Consider the following 23,984-nt stretch of genomic DNA (forward strand, 5'->3'; position numbering starts at 1 on the left):
AGAAGGGGATCTGGGCTGAGAAAACACTATAGTCAAAGCTTGTGAAGGCAGAAAAAAGTGTGACAGAAAGATGGAGCTGGCAGGGGCCAGGGGAGCAGGAACTTAGAGCTGTGAGGAGCAGGCGCGCAAAACAGGAGGGGTGAGCTTTAAAGGGTTAACAGTGGTGGCGCACATCTTTGATCCCAGCACTCGGGAGGCAGAGGCAGGCCGATCTCTGGGAGTTCAAGGGCAGCCTGGGCTACAGAGTGAGTTCCAGAACAGCCAGGGCCACACAGAGAGACCCTGTCTTGAAAACCAAAACAAAAAGGTGGGGGGGTGGGGTTTAACAGCTGCAGGTGAGCATCCAGTCTTCATCCTAGAAACCTAAAGCAATGGGGGTGGGGCTGGGAACAAGAACAGTTTAAAATAGTGGGACCTGCCGAAGACGCCGTTCCAACAGAGGACAGAAGTGGGTCAGGCTGACAGTGAGGCCCTGGGACTGTACAGGGAGAAAACAGATGTGTATGCAATGGGCTGACCCGACCCAGGACCTAAGGGTTTTCCTGCCCTCCTTCCTACCTCCAGCCCAGGGAATAAAGACAGTCACCAATCTCATCAGGTACCATCCACCAGGGCCAGGTGTGGAATATGTCTCCCTTCACCCACGTCAGCCTGAGTCTGAAGGAGACTATGCACTGCCTCTGGACCAACATCTGCCCAGCATACTGCCATGGTAGTTGCTCTGTGGGTGCTGGAAGGAAAGTCCAGTACCAGTTCCCAACCCCACTAGCCTGGCCCAGGGCAACACAGCCTGGAGAAAGCATCAGCCCCTCAGGGCAGCCCCAGACAGGAGTGTGAGCTCAGAAGCACCCAAGCGAAGGCCAGGCCCTGCAGCCTGCCCTAGGTCCCTCTGCCTCCTCTCCGTGAGCCTCTTCCTGACAGAGACTCCATGTCCACACTGCTGATGGGGGTCATGTGACCAAAAACAGAGGTTATGGTGACCTATAGGACCTTTGACTCGCAACGAACCGTGACACCCAGGTGAGGTGGGTGCTGACAAACTGCCCTTATCCCCAGTAGATCTTCTCTCACTCTCTGGACAAGGAGTAGCCCTAAGCATCTCAGAGGGGGAAAAGCCAAATCACAGCCAAGGACAGGCCATGAGTCCCAAGGAGTCTCAGATGCAAAGGCCACAGCCAGGCCCTCAGGCAGGCCTGGGATGGTGCAGGTATGGCATGGCTTATGTGGACTCAGAGGTCATTATCAGGACAGCTAGGGGGCATCTGGAACGGGGGGAGCATACCTAGTCTGCACAAATCTGGCCTCTTTGGGCTAGGAATGGGCAGTGGCTGCTGATGGGCATGCGTTCCTGCTCTGCCCTGCTGGGGGTGTACAGGATAGAGACAGGAGATCTGGAGAGTAGGCACAGCGCTGTGGGAGTGATGCCTGGTGGGCAGGGCCAGAGCATGGGTAGGGCTCCACTGGAACCACATGGTGGCTGTTAGAAGTATCTGTTCACTGACTTCTCACTACCCAGCCGTTCCATCGGGCTTCCAGGTCGGACTAAGGGTGGAGTGAGGTGGTGGATACAGCACATGCAGTTGGCCAAACCAGCTTTGTCTTGCTCCACCACTCAGGAGCCTGGTGCCTGTTCTCAACCTAGACACAGGACGCTCAGCTTCCTAGGGCTGAAAGGAGTCGTTGTGGACAGCCTCCAGAGTCACCTGTGTGTCACTGGGCAGGTGCTCAACCTCTCTGAGCCTCACATGCTCATCTGTGACGCGTGACCAAGGACACCGACTACCTCCCAGGGCACGCCACCATACAATCAGTGTCTAACAGAGTCAGGTCTTAGAATACCACTCCCACCCACAACGTCAAACCCAAGTGGAAGAAAACAGATCCCGGGATTTAATTCTTAAATACCCTCTCTACACAGCATGTGTATGTAGCGCCTGCTATGGCCAGGCAGACAGACATAAATTAAAGTTACTGGGCATCCAGGGAAAGGCTGAGCTGGGCCTTGATCAGTCCCAGCCGAAGTCCTGGCCGGTCATCTGGTAGAACTTGCGGTTGAAGGGCCGGTAGAAAGCCTGCAGGCGCTGAACCACAGCCTCCGGCACTCGGGGGTGAGGCCGGCCCTTGGATTTACCCAGGCAGCGGGGGCGGCCACTGCCCTGGGCCTTTTTGAGGCAGGGGAAGCCCTTGGTAGCATTGAAGTAGAAGTGTTTGTCAGTGACGACCCGTTTGAGGCCCAAGAAGTCCTGTACCCGGCCTACTTCACCGGCTGGATCGGTGACCAGGCGCTCCCCGCTGACGAACAGGAAATGGGACAGAGGGAAGTACCGCAGCCAGTTGTCCAAGTGTTGGGCATAGAGGCCAATCCGCACAGCACTCCAGGCTGTGTCCACAGGACCCAGGCCGTGGCGGAAGGCCAGGGCACGGAAGCTAGGCAGGCCTGGGGTCTTGGAGAGTGTCTGGGCATAATCAGAGATGGCCCGGGTCACAGGGTTCCGCACGACCACGATCAGCTTGGTGTCTGGGGACATGCCATGGATTCGACCGGGGGCCTCCTGAGTCACAAAGTAGCTGGGGGTCTTCTCCATGGTGATCTGCCCATCCAGGGTACGTGGCATCAGACCGCTGTGGAATGGCAGGAAGAGTGACTGAACGATCACAGCATACATTTCTTCCAAAGCCGTTTCTCTTCCCAGCTAGCTCAGCCCTCGGCGACCAGGAACCAACCTCTCCTCCTCTGAGGAAGGCCCAGGCCAAGGTAGGCTCTCCTTCTCCCCTCTTAGGCTCGCGCTCCTACAGTGCTGGGGTGCCCAGACCAGCGTGGGCCTGGGTGGAACCCAAAGCCAGGGCTGCCCTAGTCAGGACAGCTCCAGGATAAACAGAGTGACAGCCTCAGAGGGCAATGGCCACCAAGACATTCTTCAAGTTTTATGACCCTTCTCCCTGAAGTGCCACCTCCACAGAGTCCTAGCAAGCCCCACACCAGAGACCCACCCCTCCCAAAGCGGCTACACCCAAGCTTGACCAGGCACCCCTGAGGCTGGCCAGCACAGACCCCGCAGGCCTCTTTACTGTAATCACTGACCATGAATTAGGTCATCAATTATTACTGACAAATGTAGCCACCAAAGACTGGCCTCTCCCTCCCTCCCCTAAATTTAATTACATCCCCTCTTGACCTTCAGCTGTCTCTCTGAGCCCAGCTAAGAACACCAGACAGTCATCAGCAGAGCGTAGCACCCTTAAGAAAGTTAGTGATAGAGCTCTGATCTACCTGGGGCCTGTCCTAAAGTCCTATAGTGAGTGGCTCCTAGGGTACCAAGAGCCAGCATTTCTGGAATTTCCTTCATTCTGGAGAAGGAGAGTGTTGGCCTAATCCAAATGTTCAGAGAAAGTCAGCTGACTACAGTCAAGCCCGAAACTATGGGGAGCCCACACAGAGTCCAGGCAGGCCCAGGCACCCTGAGAAGTGTCCTCAGGCTGCACCTGCCAGCCAGTTAGTACACAGTGAGGTAGGGCAGGGCGGGGCAGATAAGCTGAGCAAACAGCTCCAAAGAAAAGCCAGGAACTAGGTCAACAGAGGCAGAGGCAGTGAGGCCTAGAGAGACACCCGTCCAGCCATGACTCCCATCCTCTTAGAGATACTGTTCACCCCTTACTGACAACCCCCGGGACCCACTCTGGCCAAGTTGACACACTGGACTACGCCTAACTTTACTGACCCACAGATCTTCATTCTCTTCGATCTCCCAAGAAAATACAGGCAAAAATGCACAGGTGCCATGCTGGGGTGCTTGGTTTGGGGGTGCTGATAATGGACAGGGGATATGTGCATCTGTCCCATTAGACCAGGCAAGAATGAGATCAGGACCAGATGTGGTGGTACCTGTCTATAATCGCAGGACTCTGGAGAATTTGAAAACAGGCTAAACTACACAAGATCATGTTGGAGAGAGAGAGACCCCCAGCAGTACCAGGCTCCTGATACCACCCATGACCAAAGCAGAGAGAGGGGAGTAACATGTAGGAAACCCTGCAGAGCAAGGATCCAGGCAAAGCTGGTCTGGAGAAGTTATAAGGGATGTGTCTCCATCCTCCGCCTGGATGACACGGTGAACCAGTAAACACCCTCCCCCATTTGCTGGGCATCTTAAGGCTGAAAAGGAACAGGAAGGACTGAGGGGAAATGATAGGTCTCAGGCCTCCTCCTGGCCCACCTGGAAGGGGGAGTTCCATGGGGCTTCTGTTCCCAGAGCCCCTGCCCCCAATACTCTATCTTGTATAGTCAGGATCCACATACTGCCGGGGAAAATTCAATGAGACTTTAGGGTACAACTCCAAGGTCTGAGAACCGGCCCTTCTGCAACCCGACATCTTTGGCATCAATTATCCTCCATGAGCCTCGGAAGCCGGTGATCGTGGAGAGATCAGTGTGTTTGGAAGGTGGGAACAAGCGAGAGCAGAGCACTGTCAAGCTCCTCCATAACCCTGCCCTCCTGCTGCACCACCCCATCTGGTCTGCATTGCTCAGTGGCTCCCCGCCAGCCTGAGACCACGCCCCCTGCTTGCCCAGCCCCTCCGGCAGCACCACCACTGTATCCCACACCTCATTTGGGCCAGGTCCAAGGAGCCCAGGGGAAACTGGTTATGGATCTTATCCCAGTGTCAGAGAGTGCTAGAGAACCAAGTCCCCAGCCACAGGAGGGAAGAAGGCTCAGCCCCGCCCCCTGCATACCCAGGCACACACACCCACAGCCTGATCTTATACCCCAGGAGCTACAGGGGTTCCCCTACCTGTACCCCTCCTTACCCTTTCTTGCTTTTTCAGAAAATACAGCCTGACAGACCCCCCAAACCTTAAGGTGGCTATTCAGTAAGTAATGGTGAGTGGGCTTGTAAATGCTGCATGGTTTTGAGAGTAGTCAGGGGCCATGGCCCCCAAGATGGAAGACCCTTAAAAGCCTAAGAAGCTGGCGATGTAATTCATTTGACAAATAGTATTTGCCTAATGTGCACAAGCCCTGAGTTCAACCCCTAGAGCTGCCTAAAAACCTGGACCTCCTCGAGTTTGAGGCTGGCCTGGTCTATACAGCAAGTTCCAGAGCAGTCAGAACTGCATAAATGGGACCCCGCCTCAAAAATAAAAACAAAAGGAAACAAAGTAAGTCCCCCGGGGTTGGGGACATGGCCCAGCAAGTAAAAGCACCTGCTGTGCAAATCTATTGACTAAATTCAATCTCTAGATTCCACAGTGGGAGGAGAGAAGACTCCTGAGAGTTAGCCTCTGACCTACATGCTCCTATCAGCAGATTCTCCCTCTCTCTCTCTCACACACACACACACACACACACATCATAGTGGTGCCTATAAGAGAAATACTTGTAATCCCCTGCACTCATGAGGTCTAGGCAAAGGGATCAGAAGTTCAACATCATCCTTGGCCACATAGGGAATTTGAGGCCAACCTGAGCTACAAGAGACCACAAAAGCAACAACAAAGCCAAAGAAATGATCTAACGGAGAACCAGGAAAGAGAATGATTGGAAGAAAGGCCTCCCCAGGACCCCTCTGTTGAATCCAGTGGATGATCAGGTCACTGCCTGAGTGAGGTAGATCACAGCCCAATTACGAGCAGTATTCCCAGAACCTCACCCGTGACTGCCCCTTTCTCTCAACCCATTCCTGGACAGAGTTCTGCAAGTTCTGGGGGCCCAGCCCAGGTCCTGTGACTGGAGATACTGAGTCGTAAGTGGTAATTTTCAGAGGCCCGGTGTATACATGAGAACATAACCTGAGGAGCGGTTACTAGAGAGCACAGCAACCCTGGTGGTTGAAGCCAGGTGAAGACACTAGGCTACGCAGTCCAGAAGCCCAGCCAGGCTGCTCAGCTCACGCCAGCACACTTCAGAGCACAGAGGGCAACCCTGGTTAATGGGATGGAGGCCATGGGTTTCACGCCTCCCAGCATCCTATGTCCTGCTTCCAGCTGTATTCCACAAACACGGTATACTGTCCTAGAAACATGCTGCGGACATCGGTGCTTCCAAGGGTCTCTCCTCAGGTCGTACAGCCCTTCAGAGCTCGGGAGCTTGTTATCTCCCAAATCTACCAGTCTTAATGCAGAAGGCAAGTTAGCTGGTGGGAGTAAGGAAAGACCCAGGAAACAGAAGCTGGTGTGCCCCGGGGTCCTGCCGCTCCCACGGATCCTTCAGGCGATCTTGGCTCAGCACAGATGAGGCAAGCCAGTCTATAAACCCCCATTTCCCCACAGGAAGGGACAGGGTACCCTCAATGCCTGCCCAGCTACGGGAGGCAGTGGGCAGGGCCTGCCTCCAGCCTCTAATACCGGACCAGGGGAAGGGCTGACCATCCTCCAGGACATACTGTTACAGCTGGCGTGGTGCTCCCCACATTCCACTGCTGCACCCCAAGTCTATCCTGGGTGGAGAGGACAGCTGCAGGAGGCTGTATGCCAATCCCCACCCGTGGGCTGTACTAAGGGGCAGTGTCTCCCTCTCCAAAGCCCAGACCTAACTTTCTCCAAACTCCAGCAGCCAAGAAGGGCTCGCCTGATGGAGGGTGGGAAGGCACTTTCTTGAAAGCTTCTGGAAACCTGGAGACCCGTCCTAATATACTTGACTAGTGGTCAGATAATCACCCATACTTACCCAGACTTATAATTGGGAGCACGAAGGGATGATAAGGTGACTGAGCTCCAAGTATCTAAGGCTCCCAAATAATCCCACTGGAATTATATTAATATACTCCCCCGTAATAATATATGGGTATATATTAATAGCTTAGTGGTGGAATACTTGTTTAGTACCTATGAGGCTCCAGGTTCAATGCCCATTACCCGACCCTCTAAAAAGTAAAGTCTGCCTAACCAGTTGTCTCACTGGCTTGAAAATACTTTCCGGATCGCACCTTGCTGAGTCCCTCAGTCCACCCAACAAGAGAATGGTGTTTTCCCTGAGGTTTTCTAATCCCTGGGACCCTTGGCTACAAACGCCCTTTCCTTTGGGGGCCGCATCCATGAGGTCACGTCTGTTTTTCTAACAGGCTTATTTCAGACCTGATGCCCAGGATTCTACCCTATTCGTCCTGGGTTCTGAGACAGCATGCCGCCCTTGAGCTGAAAGCACAGTCCCAGGCGCACACTGACGCCGAAGACCAGCAGGGATGCTCACCGGTACCAAGAGAGCCCGCGGTCGTAGCACCTGTCGAAGAAGTGGGGTTCAGAGCCAAGCGCACGAACGTCGGGGTGCAGCCGCAGGAACTCCAGCAACGCGCGCGTGCCGCCTTTCTTCACACCCACGATGAGCGCCTGCGGGAAGCGCCGGCGCCCGGGGCCACTGGCCACCGGCAGACCCGGCGCTCCCAGACGGCGAGAGGCGTGGAGCGGCTCGGCGGGCGCGGGAACCGGTGCAGGGGTGCGGGCGACAGGTGGACAGCGGCCCGGGAGGGCAAAAAGGCAGTAGGCGCCTAGCAACAGAGCTATGAGCGCCAGCGGAGCACGGGGAGCGCGCAGTGCAGTCCCCTGCCCCGGCCCCGCGCCCTGGAGGTCCCCGGCTCCCCCGCCCAGGCCGCCGCTACCTGCCATGGGGTCGCGCAGCGCCCAGGCCTGGGAGCGAGGATCGCAGACAGGCGCGCATCCCGGCTGTTGCACGCTGAGCCCGAGGGCGCCGGGCTTCTGGGCTGAGCTCAGCAGCCTCGCCGCCCGGGAGCGGGAGAAGGACGGGGGCGGGGCGGGGCCGAGGTGTCCCTCCCCGTCCCGAGCCTAGGCCACGCCTGGGACTGGCAGACTCGGGAGCGACTGGGAGCCATTCAGGCTACCCGCCCCCCCTCCCACCCCCCCGACACCCCTGAGCTGGACTCCAGCTCACTTGGTTCCAAACTCTTTGCTCTTACACTACGGGAATGCGGTGGCGGGGAGGGACATAAAATCAGCGGCAAGGCTTCGCGAGTGAGAAACCCTGACCTGTCCTTTGGGTTCAGGGAGACAGGTGTGTGGGCTTATCCCTGGTTTCCCAAAAGCGGGAGCCTCATCGCTGGGCGAGTCGGCAGACACAGGGGGTCCAGGAGTCCGCCTGCGCAGGGAAGGATGAAGCTGGGCAGGCATCCAGCGCAGAGGGGGTCCCCAATCCTGAGCCTGTGGCAGGAATGCTCACTCCTTGCCAACAGTCCACCTAGCCATCCATTAAGGTGAGAGCCCTGCTCCGTGGAGAGAGCTTGTCAAATGGTCCGGTGAACATTTTAATTTTAGAGTCCAGATAACAGATACAGCTGGCCTTCCCAGGAGGTCAGTAACCCCTTCGGGAAGTTGCAAAAAGGCTCCCCCCAAAGATTGGAGAGACCTATACTAGGGGGCAGAGAGGCACCTGGGTATCCTGAGATTCCTGGGCCCTCACATGTGTGGAACCTGCCAGTCCAGGACACAGCAGGAAGTTCTCCCCATCTCCTGTTTCAGGCTCACCAGGTCCACAGAGCTGCTTGCTAGGAAGGCAGAGGAGGAAAGACTCCAGGAGAGTGAATAAGCTGTCCGGACCCAAGGAAAAGGTAACTATGTCCAAGTCTTCTTTCTGTCACGGGCCAACTTTCCTGGGTCCAGTCCCTGACCGCACCACAGACACTCAGCCTCGTTCTGCAGCCTAGGTTCTGTTTATTAATCACCTGTCCCTGGGCCTCACCACATCTGAAAGTTTCTCATCACTGTGGGCTGCCTCTGGGGGACAGAGAACTTCAATGACGCACAGACATTTAGTTCCCACCTCAAGGGCAGCTGGGTCCTAGGAGGCCATACAGCAGCACCCGAACGCAGTCCCAGACACCAGGCTACATATGCTTGTCAGGGCAAGCTGGTGCCAGCAGCCCTGTGGGCGGGTTTTTAGCACAGCACTGTCTGGGAAGCATGTCAGTACACGAAAGATCCCAGGAAGTTCTTCTTCAGGTCTAGCTGTAAATGGGATTTGTTGCAGACATGCTGGTTCTCCTCAGAGCACTCCCAGGGAGGTCCCACGCTGCGGTATTGAACCTATAACACAGTCGGAGAGCTGTGGCCACTTGGGACTCTAAGTCACCGCACTGGTTCCCAAGTGTATTCCCTAGGAACTCTCCATCTCCCCGGCACTGGCTAAGTTCCCACCTCCCGCCCTTGGTTTCCTCTGCAGGGTGCCTTTGCCACAGAGCTGAAGGCTTTCCAGGAGACGCTGGCCCAGAACAGTGAAATGAGTTGAGAGTTTGCAAGCTGACCCCCTTTCTGTACCTTCTGTCTGGCTCTCTTGGTGGAAATGAGTACAAATCTGGGAACATCCAGGGTGACATGAATCCCCAAGGTCTCCCAAGCACCTCACGTGTATCCTCGCATGTAATGAGTACCTTAATAAACGCTGATTAGTGGGGAGTTAGGGAAGGCTTTCTGGGGGTGATGGCCAGGCAAGGAGGTAATGCATGCCAGGCTGAAGAGAGTGAGGTAAGGGTCTAAAGGCTCCACAGCAGAACACAGCTGAAGAGGGCCAGGGATGTCGGGAGTGGGGATGCAAGCTCATCCTTCAGGGAAGTAGGAGAGGGCCTTAAAGTCTCCCCCTCTAGCCTTGCGGCCACAGGCTCTGGCTACCTCTAAGTTTCATTCCTTCTATGTAGAGAGGAAACCTAGATCCTGACTGCAGGGTCTTTGGGTTAACAGCTTTATTAAAGCACAATTCACATACTATCTAAAGGCAGAGGTCACTGGCTTCCAGAATATTCATCATGCCGTGCAATTATGACTAGCCTCAATTTTAAATTTTATGTTAGATTTTATGTGTATGAGTGTTTTGCCTGCATATATGTGTGTGTACCACATGTGCCTGGTGTGTGAAGAGGTCAGAAGAGGGTGTCTGGTCCCCTGGGACTGTAGTTACTAACAGCTGTGAGATGCCATGTGGGTGCTGAAAATTGAACCCAAGTCCTCTGGAAAAGCAGCCATTACTTTTTTGTTTGTTTGTTTGTTTCTCAAGACAGGGTTTCTTTGTGTAGTCTTATAGACCAGGCTGGCCTCTAACCCAGAGGCCTGCCTGCCTTTGCCTCCAGAGTGCTGGGATTAAAGGTGTGCACCACCACCACCTGGCTGCAGTCAGTACTCTTAATCACTGGTTCAATTCACCTATCAATTTTTGAACATTTTTATCACCCTCAAAAGGAATCCTAGAGGGCTGGAGAGATGGCTTAGCGGCTGGCTAAGAGCACTGACTGCTCTTCCAGAGGACCTGGGTTCAATTCCCAACACCCACATGGCAGCTCACAACTGTCTGTAACTCCAGTTCCAGGGGACCCAACACCCATGGCAAAACATCAATGCACATTAAATTAAAAATAAATAAAATAGGGCTGGAGAGATGGCTCAGAGGTTAGGAACACTGACTGCTCTTCCAGAGGTCCTGAGTTCAATTCCCAGCAACCACATGGTGGTTCACAACCATCAGTAATGAGATCTGGTGCCCTCTTCTGGCCTGCAGAAATACATGCAGACAGAACATTGCATGCATAATAAATAAATAAATCTTTTTTAAAAAATAAATAAATAAATAAAATAAAAAAATTTTAAACAAGAATCCTAGACCCATTAACGGTCACTCCGTGTTCTCTCCCCCAGATATGCCTGGTGACAAGCCACCAAGGCATTTTTTGCCTCTCTAGATTTGTGGGTCTATCTCCTAGAAATGACTCATTTGGTGTCTGTCAGTTTGCCCCTGGCTTCTCAGGCTCTTCCATGGTGCTGCACATCGAGGCTCCATTCCTTTTAGTTCCTTCATGTGGAAAGACCACATTTCCTATATTCCTTCAACCCCTGGAGGACCTGTGGCTAATGTCCACTTTCAGACTATAATTATTAGTGCGGCTAGGAACATCCATCTACAAGGTTTTGTGCGACTGTGTTTTATTGTTCTTGGGATTTTGCTTCGGAGGGGAGTTTCTAGGTCTTGAGGCAATTCCACTTAGTACCTTGGGAAGAGCCTTCTACTTATTTTTTTCTTTATTTGTGAAGATTTATCATTTTAATTATGTGTATGTGTATGGACCTGTATGTGCATATGTGTGTGTAACTGTCAGTGCCCAAGGAGGCCAGAGGCATTGCATCCTCTGAGGCTGAAGTGAAAGGCAGTTGTGAGCTAGCTGCCTGACGTGGTACTGGGACCTGGATGAAGGTCCTCTGCAAAGGCAATTATACACTCTCAGCTAATGAGCCATTTCTCCAGCTCCAAAGAACCTCTTTTTGAAAAACTTTATTTATGCCAGGTAGTGGTGGTACAAGCCTTTAATCCCAGCACTTGGGATGCAGAGGCAGGAGGATCTCTGTGAGTTCAAGGCCAGCCTGATCTACAGAGTGCATTCCAGAACAGCCAAGGGTACACAGATAAATTGAGAAATCCACGGGAGTCTTAAGGAGTTAGGAGTATTAGGGAATTCATTAGGATATAAATTGAGGAAATACACTCACAAATACAGAATGGAGTAGACAGCTGAAGTGGTCCTCTGATCTGACCTGGAGTGAATCCACCTGGCAGTTCCATTACACCAGGAAGCAGGAAGCTGGGAGCAGGGACCTCGTGACCCCTCTCCTTTTCCTTTTAAGAGGTCACTACAACACCTCCTTTGGGCCTTATAGCCCAAGGTCATGGGCAGAACAAGTACCACTACACACAGAGAAACAAAACAAAAAGAAGAAAGAGGAGGAGGGGGGAAGCTTTATTTACTATTATTTTGTGTGCATGACTTCTTGTTATTGTCATGGTGTACATATGGATGTCAAAGAAGAAAGGCATCATTTCTCTCCGTCAGCCTTCACAGGGTCCCAGGGATTGAACTCAGGTCACTAGGCTTGCACACAAAGCACCTTTACCCACTGAGCCATCTTGCCAGCCCAGAAATGCCTCTTTGAAGGTAAAATTTGATTCCAGAAATATCCTCTGTGTTTCTCAAAAATTGGGTTACCCACCTCCCTCCCTCGGGATGTCAAGGCTGGTCCTCTGCCCGGCTCCTGGCCTGCTCTGCTGACAGGACCCAGCCCCAGAACCTTGCTAGCTTCCTCCTGTGTGACCTAGGGACAGTGAATCCCCATCTCCGAGCCTTGGAATCCTGGGAAAGTCACTTGCTTCCTACTCTCTGGTTCTACCTCTTTTGCTCAGAAATAAACATGAAGTTCCTGAGGGGTCTTCATTTTAAGGGTCTCACACATAATTTCAGCATTTAGGAGGCAGATATAGCAGGATCATCAAAAGTCCCAGGTCAGCCGGGCAGTGGTGGCTCACACCTTTAATCTCAGCACTCGGGAGGCAGAGGCAGGCAGATCTCTGTGAGTTCAAGTCCAGCCTGGGCTACAGAGTGAGTTCCAGGACAGGCTCCAAAGCTACACAGAGAAACCCTGTCTCAAAGCAAAACAAAACAAAAAGAGCCCCAGGCCTGCCTCAAAAAAACAAGGAGGGACTGGGTATGTGGCCAAGTTGGTGTCCCATGCTTGCCTAGCATGCTCAAAGTCCTGGGTTCTATTTCCAGTGCCACACAAGTGGAACAGAGTGGTGCATGCCTGTAGAAATAAAAGAAAATAAAGCAGGGTAATCAGGAGTCCAACCAAGGTCATCCTCAGCTATAGTGAATTTGAAGCTATCCTAGGTTACATGAGACCCTGTCTCAAAAAGAAAAGAAAAGGCTCAGGGGGTGGGGGGCCAGAGATCCTACCCACCTCAAGCTAGAGGGAACCTAAGTTTCACTGAATTTGTCAAGGCAAGACAACCGCCAGGCAGGTGGTAGGTGGTCTCTGAGATGGGGCCAGCCAGCATGTGCATGGTTAGGCTTAGTGTTGTGGATGGAAGGGACAGACCTAGGATGCAGGCCCCTGGGGAAGAAAGCTGACCAGAGCAGCCATGGGCGGATGGAAATGCCAGCCACCTAGCTCTCCCTATGCCCCCATCAGAGACTAATCAGTTCTTCGTGTGTGATTTGTTTTTCAGTGGTAGGGATGGGCTTTGCCCATGTTAGCCAAGTGTTCTAACACTGAGCTACTGAGCTACACCCCCATTGAGGCTTTGTAGGTAATTTTGACTCCCCATTTATCTTGACCTCACCATCAGTTCCAAAAAGGCCGAAAAGAGCGTAGTCTGGACCCCTTTGGGGACTCCACACCCAAGCATGGCGGGCACCAGTCAGTGATTTTAGTGTGACGGTGTGAATATGTCTGTCTGACTTCTCTGCCTCTTTGCAGTCTCTCCCCTCTTCACAGTGGGCACCCCTTAGTCTAGGCCTCCACAGCAGCAGGGCAGGCATGCACAGGCTGCCCCTCTCTGGAAGATGATTAATAACATTGTTCAGTTCCTCCCTCCATGGGGGACTGCTGGGGGCCCTAAACACATGTGAGAGCCCTAAGACCTCCTCCCTTCAAACCACACCCTTCACCCCCAGACCCACTCCAGCAGCCTGCAGAGCCCAAGCCTGGGAGGGGAAGGTTGGGGAGGGGCTGTGACCAAAGGGTGGGCCCAGATGTCCTTGATTTGTGTGGGGTTTTTCCACTTTGGAGGCCGGATATGGCTCCGTCCTGGGGAGGGGCCCTTAAGAGAGACCTACTCCATCCACCCAGGCCCGCAGAGTTCCGTTTAGTTCACCCTGGTGGGAAAGGAGGCCAGGCAGACCCACTCTGAGGGCAGAGAGGGACAGTGCTGACAATATCAAGGGATTCAGGGGCTTTCTCTGTCCCTTCCCCATAGGTGACCTTGACAGATCCAGCCGCCTGATCCTCCCTTTCCTACCTTATTAGGGAAACCCGGTCATAAAGAAACAAACAAACAAAAGATCCCAGCCTCCACTTTGCTTTCAGTAACAAGAGGACAGAGATGGTAGCAGTGCCAAGTGCCTGCTTCTACCATGGAGCTAAGTAACTCATATTCTTTATTTTTTGAGACAGGGTTTCTCTGTGTAATAGCCCTGGCTGTCCTGGAACTCACTCTGTAGACCAGGCTGGCCTCGAACTCACAGAGCTCTACCTGCCTCTGCCTCCCAAGTGCTGGGATCAAAGGTGTGTGCCACCACTGCCTGGCTCACCACATATTCTATCTTCCCTAGACCAAAGATGAATGGTTTCCCTGTCCCTGCTAGCCATAGGCTGGGGTCTCATGCCTGGGGCCTGGGGGACACTACAAGGAGATGAGCAGAGGTTTGCTTGGGTGGTATTCAGGAGCATGGTCCCAGGTCAGGATGGAGCTTTCCTGCAGCTGCAGGGCTTGCCAGAGGTGTCCAGACCCTGTCCTGAAGCGCTGGTACCTTCCAGGCACCCTCATGCTTTCCCCACGCACCCTCTTGGAGGAACAAGCGCAGAAGGCCATTGACTATGTCCCTGCTGGCTCCAAGGATCTATAACTAGGAACTGTAATTACTTCTTGCAATGTGGTCCAGATCATCCTGTTTTTGTTGCTGTTGTTAATTTGTTTGTTTTTGGAGACAAGGTCTCACTGTGCAGCCCTGGCTGGTCTGGAATGTCCTTTTGTAGAACAGGCTGGCTTTGAACTCAGAGATCCGCCTGCCTCTGCTTCCTGAGTACTGGGATTAAAGGCGGGAACTACCACATCCAGCCCAGTTCAACTTGTAACAGTGTAGTACTTCTGCCAAGCTTGCAGTACCAACTCCGAGAAGTGAGACTAGTGATCTTTAGATAATTAGGTTAGGGGTGGGGTGGGCGGATGAGAAGGTCCCACAGGAAAGGATTCTCCCTACCTACTCCACTCTCCATGTCTGTAGGCATGGATACTCTTCAGCACCATGGGGAGGGCTGAGCCTATGTAAAGGACCGAACAGCTGACCCTCTGCAGCCCTGTCTATCCACCTATCCCCCAATGATGTCTCCAAGGACTGGAAGGTGGCTGTCACCAGCAGGATCAAGAGACCTGGATTCAGGCTCAGGAGTCCATGCTTTGAGGATGGCACACTGTTACCAACTCACTGACTTGGGTCCTTTTGCTCTAAGGGTAGAAATGGACAGAAATTGAGAGAAATCAAGAAGCTGCCTCTTCAAGGGCTGAGCTGTTGGATCATTCCACATTTGACAGCAGGGAGTTGTGTGAACTGTGGCGCCCTCTAGTGTTTGCTGTTGGTTAGGCCTCGGGAAGCTGCGATTCCTTTGTCTTGCAGCTTCTGGGTAGGCCTACCGGTCCAGGACTCCTCCACCTTTGACAACAGCGGGTGTTGCAGCCCCTCGGCCTGGGGTGTCTGAAATCCTTGGCCCAAGGCCTGTCGGCTTTCTGGAACTCCTCCTTCAGGCTCTCATCTAGCTCCTTCCCGTCTCCTATCCTCCCGCCTTTGCTGTCTGCCCTCTTGCCTCTACTCCACGGTCCCCCACTGTTTGCTCACGCTGCCTCACGCTGTCTGTCACCCATGCTGCCCTTTGAGAGACAGCTACCGCTAGACCCCTCCTCCGGTTTCCATGTTTTAGCTGCAGGTCTGGCCACACCCCCTTTGGACAGCTGGAGAGTTGTCGGCCCCTCTGCTTCTGCAGCTCAGGCCGCCACTCAACACTGGAGCAAACAACACAGGACTCTATCTTTCCGCCAATTCAGTGACAATTCAACACCCTGCTTATGTAGCGCAAGAAAGTGCTGTTTGTACCAATCACAGCACACCTCCCATGCAAATTTTCTCTTTTCTTTTGTAATTTTATTTTTATTACACGTATATGAGTGTTTTGCCTACATGTATGTGCACCATGTGCTTGTCTGGTGCCCATGGAGGTGAGAAGAGGGCACTGGATGCCCTGGACTTGTGGATGGTTGTGAGCCACCATGTGGATGATGGAAACCAAAACCAGGCCCCGACAGACTGTTTCTTTAGCACCCATCACCGCAGCCCCTCTCCTAGGCTGCCAAAAGAAGAGCTCTTTCTCTAGCCTGGGTAGAAATGGTTGCAGGATCATCTGGAATTCACAGAGGTTGTGATAGCGAAGAGTCTGGTATAAACTGTTTCAGACACCTTTAGCTGAAGCTGAGCCTTCAGGAGCCAGAGCAATCAACTTTGATTGTCCTGTAGCTTGCTCTTGACAGCCACAGAATGTTCAAGACAGCCAGTGCTGGGGTAAGGGTAGTCTGGCCGGCTATCTGTCTGGCAGTCCCTTTGCTCAAGGCAGCCAGGGTAGCAAGGGCGAGTCCCACAGCTGCCAATTAGGGAGCCAATTAGGAAAATTATGGGAACATGAACATCAAATGATGTACTTAGAATAAGGACTCATGGAGACACTAATAGTAGTTAACAGATTTTAACAGTGTTTAACACCTGCCCAGTGCCCAGGAGAGGAGCGTGTAGTCAGTCTGCTGGAGGCTAATGAGGGAGCCAGAGGTCCTGCACCAAGGTCTACTTACCTCTTCCTCAACAGAGAAATCCCAGAGCATGAATCTCCCCCGACATCAAGATTGGGGCCCTGGAGGCCATTCAGAATGGCAAGCCCCAGCTGATCAGCAGATGGTATCACCAAAGAAGGCCACACCTCCCTTTATTCCTAGAGGGATCTCAACAGTTGGCCAGACAGGCATGCGGCCAGTCTTATTCACAGGAAGACCCCTAGCCCAGAGCCCAGAGTATCTCCACACAAATACTTCAAATCCTACAGTCCTGGACCCTGCCTGACTCCTCCAAGCTTCAAGTCCTTCAAACCTGACCTACACTACCTTCCCACAGACAGGAATCCTCTTCTTGGCTCCAAGACAGGTGAGAAAGACCCATCTCTCCCTGAGGCTCTGGGCAGGTGTTAGCCATTGTCAGGGTTTGTGGGACCCTTTCCCTCCTGCTGGGTTGCCTCGTCTTTCTAGGAGGGCTTATGTCTAGTCTTACTGCATCTTGTTATGCCCTGTTGGTTGACATCACTGGGAGGCCCTGCTCCTTTCTGAGGGAAATGGAGGAGCAGTGGATCTGAGGAGGAGGGGAGGAGGTGGTGGTGGGGAACTGGAGGAGGGGAGGGAGGGGAGGATGCAGTTGGAATGTACTGTATGAGAGAAGAATAAAGAATAGAACACTGTTTAAATCAAGTCAAGTGGGGTGGCACAGATACCTGTAGTCCTAGTTCAATCCCGACACTGCAACAAATAAATAAGTCACTGTAGCAACCAGCCCAGGCTTCGTGTTTATTATTTCCATTTGATCATTCCAGAAAGGATTCAAGGTGAGGTGGGTTTCAGCGTCACCCATGCTCCCAGATGTCAAGAGCTGCCAAGCACATATCGTAAGGACAGTGGCTTTATCTTGGGAGAGGACGCCCCTGCAGTCGTGAACTGGACGGAGCAGTGAGAGATCAAGGCCCCTGTCAGGTAATGAGGCAACACTCACTTTCCCAAGCCAGAGTGAGGCAAGATAGATCCAGATTGTGAAACAGAGCTCTGTTTTCTCTGCCAGAAGACAAGGGTCCAAGAGTCCATGGCATCGGCATCAGCTCACTCCCCTCCCTGAAGGTCACAGGTCATCACCACCCTGGCTGGCTTAGAAGGATTTAACCAGAGCAGATCATGCGGTGACCAAGGCTGGAGCAGCTGGCCAGGACGGCCCCAATGTCACTCCATCTCCTGCAGAGCCTAGGGAGACAGGCACAAGCTCTAATGAGGGCCAGGGCCCACCCCCGGAACTGAGCCCCACAGGGGTGAGTGTGGACAGCCAAGGAGATGGGCAGCAGGATGAGGGGGAAGAGAAGGTTTGGGTACACTGTCATTCAAAGATGAGCTAAACCCAGAGTCTCCTACGGACTCAAAACAGCCAATGGCTCAGCACTGTCCCCAGCGCCATCACGGTAGAACAGTGGAAACTTTCCGAAAGTGCTTCATCTAAGGCGAGTCCATTCAGAGAAGGCATTGGGAGCCTTCCTGATGCTCCAACCACCTCCTCCCAGTCCCCTAGTCTGAATGTCCAGGGTTCCGACACCAAAGTGGGGCTGCCAGAAAGTGGGCATGCCCATCTGGGAGGGAGAGCTGCTCACCTAGTGCCCCTGGGAGGCAGGAGCTTCTCTGTCTGGAAAAGAGAGAAGGAGAGAAAACACATCATCATTAACTCATGCTTCATCTGGGCGTGTGTGATGGCTCCTATCTGCAAGTCCAGCATTCCAGAGGCTGAGGCAGGAGATTGGTTCAGGAGGCGCGGATCAGGAAGGGCTGGATGGTAAGCTCCAGGCTACTCTGGGCCACAGTGGACACTCTATCTCAAAAGTTCTAAAACCTATTAGGAGACTGAGGTGGTAGATCTCTGTGAGTTCAAGGATTGCCAGGGCTATATAGCAAGACCCTATCTTTAAAAAAACAAACAAACAAACAAACTAAAACCAGGGATAGTAAGGTAGTCCAATGAGTAAAGACACTTGCCAACCAAGCCTAACAACCTGAATTTGATACCCAGGTTGAAAGTGGAAGACTGAAAATCACTTCCCCTAAACTGTCCTCTGACCTCCACACATGCAGTGGCATGTACACACCCACAAATACACTAAGCAAATCAATTAAAATGTATTTTTGGCAGGGGGCTGGAGATATGGGCTGCTCTTCCAGAGGACCCAGGATCCATCCCCAGCACCCACATGGCGAACACCATCTTTAACTTCAGTCCCAGGGATCCGACGCCCTCTTCTGGCTCCTTGGGCACTGTACACATGAGGTGCACAGAAGCACATTCAGGCAAAACACCCATATACATAACATAAAAATAAAGGGAGAGCTAGGCGGTGGTGGCGCACGCCTTTAATTCCAGCACTCAGGAAGCAGAGGTAGGCGGATCTCTGATCTCAGAGTTTGAGGCCAGCCTAGCTACACAGCAAGTTCCTGGATAGTCAAGGCTACACAGAGAAACCCTGTCTCCAGAAAATGAATGAATGAATGAATGAATGAATGAATGATGAATGAATGAGTGGAGAAAAATGTACTTTTTCTGAAAAGCAGTAAAACCAAACAACAAAAATCATGATTCAGACTCCAGGCCAGCTGAAAGGCCCCAGGAGCCAGCTCAGGGAAGTCTGCACACTGAGTTCACTTACAGGAGAACTCAGTCTCCTCTTCCTTCACCAGACACAGAGAAGAAAAGAGGACAACAGGACACAAATATCACCCTAGCTCAGTGTGTCCCCGGCCCTTCCTGACTGCTCACTAACCCCACAGTACAGCAATGGCCGCCGTTATTTGACAGCTCCGTTTTACAGATCAAGAAACTGGATAAAGGGTCTGGCCACTACTAAAAAGGTTGAGGGGTTGGGGATTTAGCTCAGTGGTAGAGCGCTTGCCTAGCAAGCCCAAGGCCCTGGGTTCGGTCCTCAGCTCCAGAAAAAAAAAAAAAAAAAAAAAAAAAAAAAAAGTTGATTAAAGTAGCAGTTTTATTGAATTGTTACTATGCGCTAGGCCCCAGAGGTACCATATGGCATTCAGTTGTCCTCAGCAGCCTTGTGATAGAAAATATGTTACCATGGCCCTCTGCAGAGGAATGACAGGCACTCAGGTTCAGAAGCAAGCCTTTGGTCACACGGCCTAGGTCCTCAGCTGTCACCCACCCCTACATCCAACTGAAGATTCCAGGCACATGGAAAGGCCAGGCCTACAGAGAAAACCACATACCACAAACTCCCTGAGATGTTCCCATATGAGACGCCCTGGACATTTGCCCCCAGTCCTGTACCTCGGCCAGCTTTCGAGGTGTCATTGGTAAGTGCATTTTGCCACAGCCGGTAGACACGCATACACAGCATGCCTCCCTGCTGCACTTCCCTCAGTTACAACGGGATGTCCCCAGCCCCTAGCGGTGCTCACCTTTAGGGATGAACTTCAATGAGCTGCTAAATATTCAGAATCGGGATTGTCCCCGCTTGGGGCCATCATTCAGGAACTCGTGGCCCAACCCGTTGCCACACTTGCCACAGGACACCTGGAGAAACCCAAACACAGTTAGTCACCCTGTGTGCTGCAGATAGGGGACGCTTCCACCATCTGCCTGCTTCCCAAGCTAACTCTAGCTCTGAGGGGTGGGCCCTGCGAAAGGAAGCTATCCTAACGCTCACGTTCCCTCAAAATACAAGCACTCAGAAGGCAGAGGCAGGTGGATCTCTGAGTTTGAGGCCAGCCTACTCTACAGAGTTCCAGGCCAGCCAGGGCTACACAGAGAAAGCAGTGTCTTCAACAACAACAACAAATCTTGGGGTGCCAGTACCCCAGCTGAAGATGGAGACCTCGAATAACCACACGAGGGAGCAAAGGAAGACAAGTGTAACCAGTCCAAGACCCTTCCTGGCCAGCACTCAGCGGGGCTATCACACCCACCTTTAAAGCTTCAGGTCGGTTTTTCTCAGGGCGCTTGGTCACACTGTCTGCATGGATGGTTTCAGTGAATGCTGGCCATGGGGAAGAGTGTGCGTACTTTGAGCGACTGGAGAATAACTCATAGCCACACTTGGCACACACATAGACACCTGTAGCAGAGGAAGAACACAGCAGAGACATTCACCAGCTGCGTCTGTCTGGTGCAAGTTTCCTTGACCTGGGACCCAGGAAATGACGTCACTAGCGCTGCTCTCATTGTGGCAGGAGACCCCACACCATCCCCATACATCCCCTGCTCATAGCCCATTGATTGGCTCTGGGAGGCCTAGCAAAGCCTGGCTGAGTTACAAGAGACCAGGAGTCACTCTGGGGCTCAGGTCCTACTCTCAGTGGCCCTGTGATGGGAAACCTTGAACACTTTCATTCAATTATTTAGTTTTGGATGTTTTAAAAGACTTGTTTTTATTTTATGTGTATGAGTGTTTTGCCTGCATGTGTATCTGTGTACCACATGTATGCAGTGCCCACAGAAACCAGAAGAGACCAGAAGAAAGGGCCAGATTCCCTGAGACTGGAATAAACTATCATGTGGGTGATGAGAATGAAACCCAGGTCCTCTGGGAAAGCATGTTCTTAACACTGAGCCATTTCCAGCCCCCTTGGGGCTTTTGTTTCGTTTGTTTTGAGACAACATCTTGTGCCTGTTAGTTTCAGTCAACTTGAAACAAACTAGAGTCACCCAGGAAGAGGGACTCCAGCTGAGGACTTAACCTGGATCAAACTGGTCTGTGGACATGTCTATGGGGACATTTTCTTTTTTTCTTTTTTTTTTTTTTTTTTAAGATTTTATTTATTATGCAGTGTTCTGCCTGCATGTTTGACTGAAGGCCAGAAGAGGGCACCAGATCTTGTTACAGATGGTTGTGAGCAACCATATGGTTGCTGGGAGTTGAACTCAGAACCTCTGGAAGAACAGCCAGTGCTCTTAACCTCTGAGCCATCTCTCCAGCCTGGGGACATTTTCTTAATTAATGATTGATGTGGGAGGGCCTAGCTCACTGTGGGCAGTGCCATCCCTAAGCAAATGGGTCTAGGCTGTATTAGAAAGGTAGCTGAGCTGGGTGGCGGCGGCGGCGGCGGCGGCGGCGGCGGCGGCGGCGGCGGGGTGGCGGCGGCGGCAGCAGCACACGCCTTTAATCCCAGCACTCAGGAGGCAGAAGCAGGTGGATCTCTGTAAGTTCCAGGACAGCCTGGTCTACAGAGCGCGTTCCAGGACAGCCAGGGCAATTACAGAGAAAGCCTGTCTCAGGAAAAAAAAAAAAAGGAAGGAAGGAAGGAAGGGAGGAAGGAAGGAAGGAAGGAAGGGAGGAAGGAAGGAAGGAAGGAAGGAAGGAAGGAAGGAAGGAAGGAAGGAAGGAAGGAAGATAGCTGAGCAAGCTAGGGTACCAAACCAGTAAACAGCATTTCTTTGTGGTCTCTACCTAGTTTCCACCTCCAGGTTCCTACCTTGGCTTCCCTCAGTAATGGACCTTAACTTGTAAACTGAAATAAACTCTTCCTCCCCTAGACAGGTTTTGGTCAGTGTTTTATCACAACAGAGAAGCAATCTAGAACAAGTCTCACACTGTAGCCCAGGCTAGCCTGCAACTATGTAATCCAGGCTGGCCTCAAATTTAAGGCAATGCTTCTGCCTTGAGCCTTCTATACCCTGGGATTACAGGTGTGAACCATACTTGGCTGATATTCCCATTTATGGGCAAGAAGATGGAAGGTTGGCAATGCAGACACACAATAAGGTATGTGGCCAAGAGAGAATGCTAAATATCTGACTATAGCCTTCCTCTACCCCTGGACAGGGTCCCTAACACTGCCAGTGTAACCATTTGGTCCCCTCTCTCCTCAAGTAGACATCTCTGCTACTCAACAAAGTTTTTTGGTTTTGTTTTTTGTTGTTGGGGTTTTTTTTGTTTTGTTTGTTTGTTTGTTTGTTTTTTGGTTTTTCGAGACAGGGTTTTTCTGTGTAGCTTTGCGCCTTTCCTGGAACTCGCTTTGGAAACCAGGCTGGCCTCAAACTCACAGAGATCCGCCTGACTCTGCCTCCCTGAGTGCTGGGTGCTGGGATTAAAGGCGTGCGCCATCACCGCCTGGCTCAACAAAGTTTTAAATTGGATACCGAGCCATGGGCCTGCTCTCTGAGCAGGAGTAGACTGGCCCTAGGGAACAGTCTTCCAAGCCAAATAGGGAACCCCAGAAAAACAACTGCTGGGAAGAAAGGTTTCAACCTGTCCCCAAGAGACCACAATAGTGGAAAGAGTAGATAAGGTTGCAAAACTGAATTGCCTAACTGTTTGAAAGACTAAAAAATCGGAACTTGCCAGGTACTGAATCACATTACCCACCACCCACTTGAGTTCCTGTTCAGTCTGTATCAGGAACTGGAGAGGAAGCAAAACATAGTGAAGTGTTCAGCTTGCCAGGGCAGCCCAAAGGCAACTGGGGTGCTGCAGGGATTCAAGAGGGATTCAAGAGAGGCCTCTGCACAGTGACCTGGCTTATACAGATGCCCAGTGTCACAGCTCAGCCCTCCAGAGGACTGACATCTAACAGATCCCGCCCCAGGAACGCCAATGCCATTGTTTTACCAAATTAGTCCAATATCAGCAGAACCCAGTAAGCAGGGGACTCACTGAGTCTCTAACAGCCTGTGTGCAGTAGCCCAGGCTGTACTGGTTACACTTCATTGACGCTGGTAAGGACCCACTGACACCTAACTCAGAGGACAGGGAGACACCGAGGCCGGCAGATTCGGGACTGAACGGAAAGTTCAGAGCTTGTCCACTCATCCATGTGAGTCCGGGAAGGAACACAGGGCAAACTCCAATGCGGACCTTGGATCACATATCCCCATCGTTCTGCTCCAAAGTTCGACCACTCTGAAACCACACGGGTAGGTAGCACCCCAAAGCACTCGGCCCAGAGGATCCCCAGAGAGATCTACACTGAAGTTCAAGGCCTGTCATCCTCGAGAACAGAGATTACCGGAATGCCCCCTCTCCTCTCAAGTCCTCCTGCTCCCCAGTGCCCTCGCCAGCCCCTCCTCCGAGTCCTCAGCAGCCACGATCGCCCCATCCTGGCTCAGGGACTCCACCGCCATCCAGAAGGCGATGCCTGCTTTAATGCCACAGGCTGTACCTGGCTCGAAGTGATTCTGGAAAACCTCGCCTCCGAAGAAGCTGCAGAACGACATGGCCGCAATGGGACAGGCCAATGTACCCGGCCGGGACTCCTAAAGCCCTCAGTCTAGACTCCAGCCCGCCCCCTCCCCAGTGACCAATCACATAGCGGTTTGCTCTAAGCCACGCCCCTAGAGAAGACCAGTCTCTCCAGGATTTTCCACTACTCGCCTTCTAGAAGCCCCGCCCTCGACGAGTCTCTCCTCCGGTAGGCCCTAAACCCCACCCATCCAACCAATCCCTCCCGGGAACCAGGTTCCCACTTCCGCCTCCAGGAGGCCCCGCCCGGAGAGCCTCTTCCGCGGAGCACGTCTCCTGCAGCAGGAGCACGGACTCAGTTTCAGTAGAGCTGCTAGACCACAGGACCCCAGGAGTAATGGCCCGGAACTGGAGTGGAGGCACATCCACCCAGCTGCATCCCTAGTCCGCCCTAATCCGGCAGTAAACCTTGCGCCCTGAGATG

At 52.5% G+C, this 23,984-nt stretch overlaps 2 protein-coding genes across 3 annotated transcripts; both read right to left on the minus strand.

Annotated features, from left to right (window-relative positions):
• Nucleotides 1-1,867: 1,867 nt before the first annotated feature.
• On the minus strand, nt 1,868-7,726 carry Hs3st6 (heparan sulfate-glucosamine 3-sulfotransferase 6). Its single transcript, XM_052759036.1, has 2 exons — nt 7,188-7,726; nt 1,868-2,622 (listed from the first exon to the last, which is right to left on the minus strand). Exons 1-2 carry the CDS (start codon nt 7,598-7,600, stop codon nt 2,007-2,009), a joined length of 1,029 nt encoding a protein of 342 aa, XP_052614996.1. The 5' UTR covers nt 7,601-7,726; the 3' UTR covers nt 1,868-2,006.
• On the minus strand, nt 2,510-23,613 carry Msrb1 (methionine sulfoxide reductase B1). 2 transcript variants are annotated; one of them, XM_052759037.1, is made up of 5 exons: nt 23,481-23,611; nt 20,289-20,437; nt 19,782-19,896; nt 17,975-18,006; nt 17,109-17,576 (listed from the first exon to the last, which is right to left on the minus strand). In XM_052759037.1, exons 1-4 carry the CDS (start codon nt 23,533-23,535, stop codon nt 17,975-17,977), a joined length of 351 nt encoding a protein of 116 aa, XP_052614997.1. In that variant the 5' UTR covers nt 23,536-23,611; the 3' UTR covers nt 17,109-17,576. The 2 variants fall into 2 exon arrangements, with proteins under 2 accessions (XP_052614998.1, XP_052614997.1); XM_052759038.1 differs by lacking the exons at nt 17,109-17,576; nt 17,975-18,006 and adding an exon at nt 2,510-2,622 and having other exon boundaries at nt 23,481-23,613.
• Nucleotides 23,614-23,984: the final 371 nt, after the last annotated feature.

This window comes from Peromyscus californicus, unplaced genomic scaffold (assembly GCF_007827085.1).
Source record: "Peromyscus californicus insignis strain IS unplaced genomic scaffold, ASM782708v3 Scaffold_3__1_contigs__length_106647218, whole genome shotgun sequence".
Classification (NCBI taxonomy): domain Eukaryota; kingdom Metazoa; phylum Chordata; class Mammalia; order Rodentia; family Cricetidae; genus Peromyscus; species Peromyscus californicus.

Coding starts and splice junctions, on each gene's coding strand:
- Hs3st6 (XM_052759036.1), bottom strand. CDS start 7,600: ATGGCAGGTAGCGGCGGCCTGGGCGGGGGAGCCGGGGACCTCCAGGGC. Junction 2,623..7,187: donor CGCGGGCTCTCTTGGTACCG/GTGAGCATCCCT, acceptor GCCATTCCACAG/CGGTCTGATGCCACGTACCC.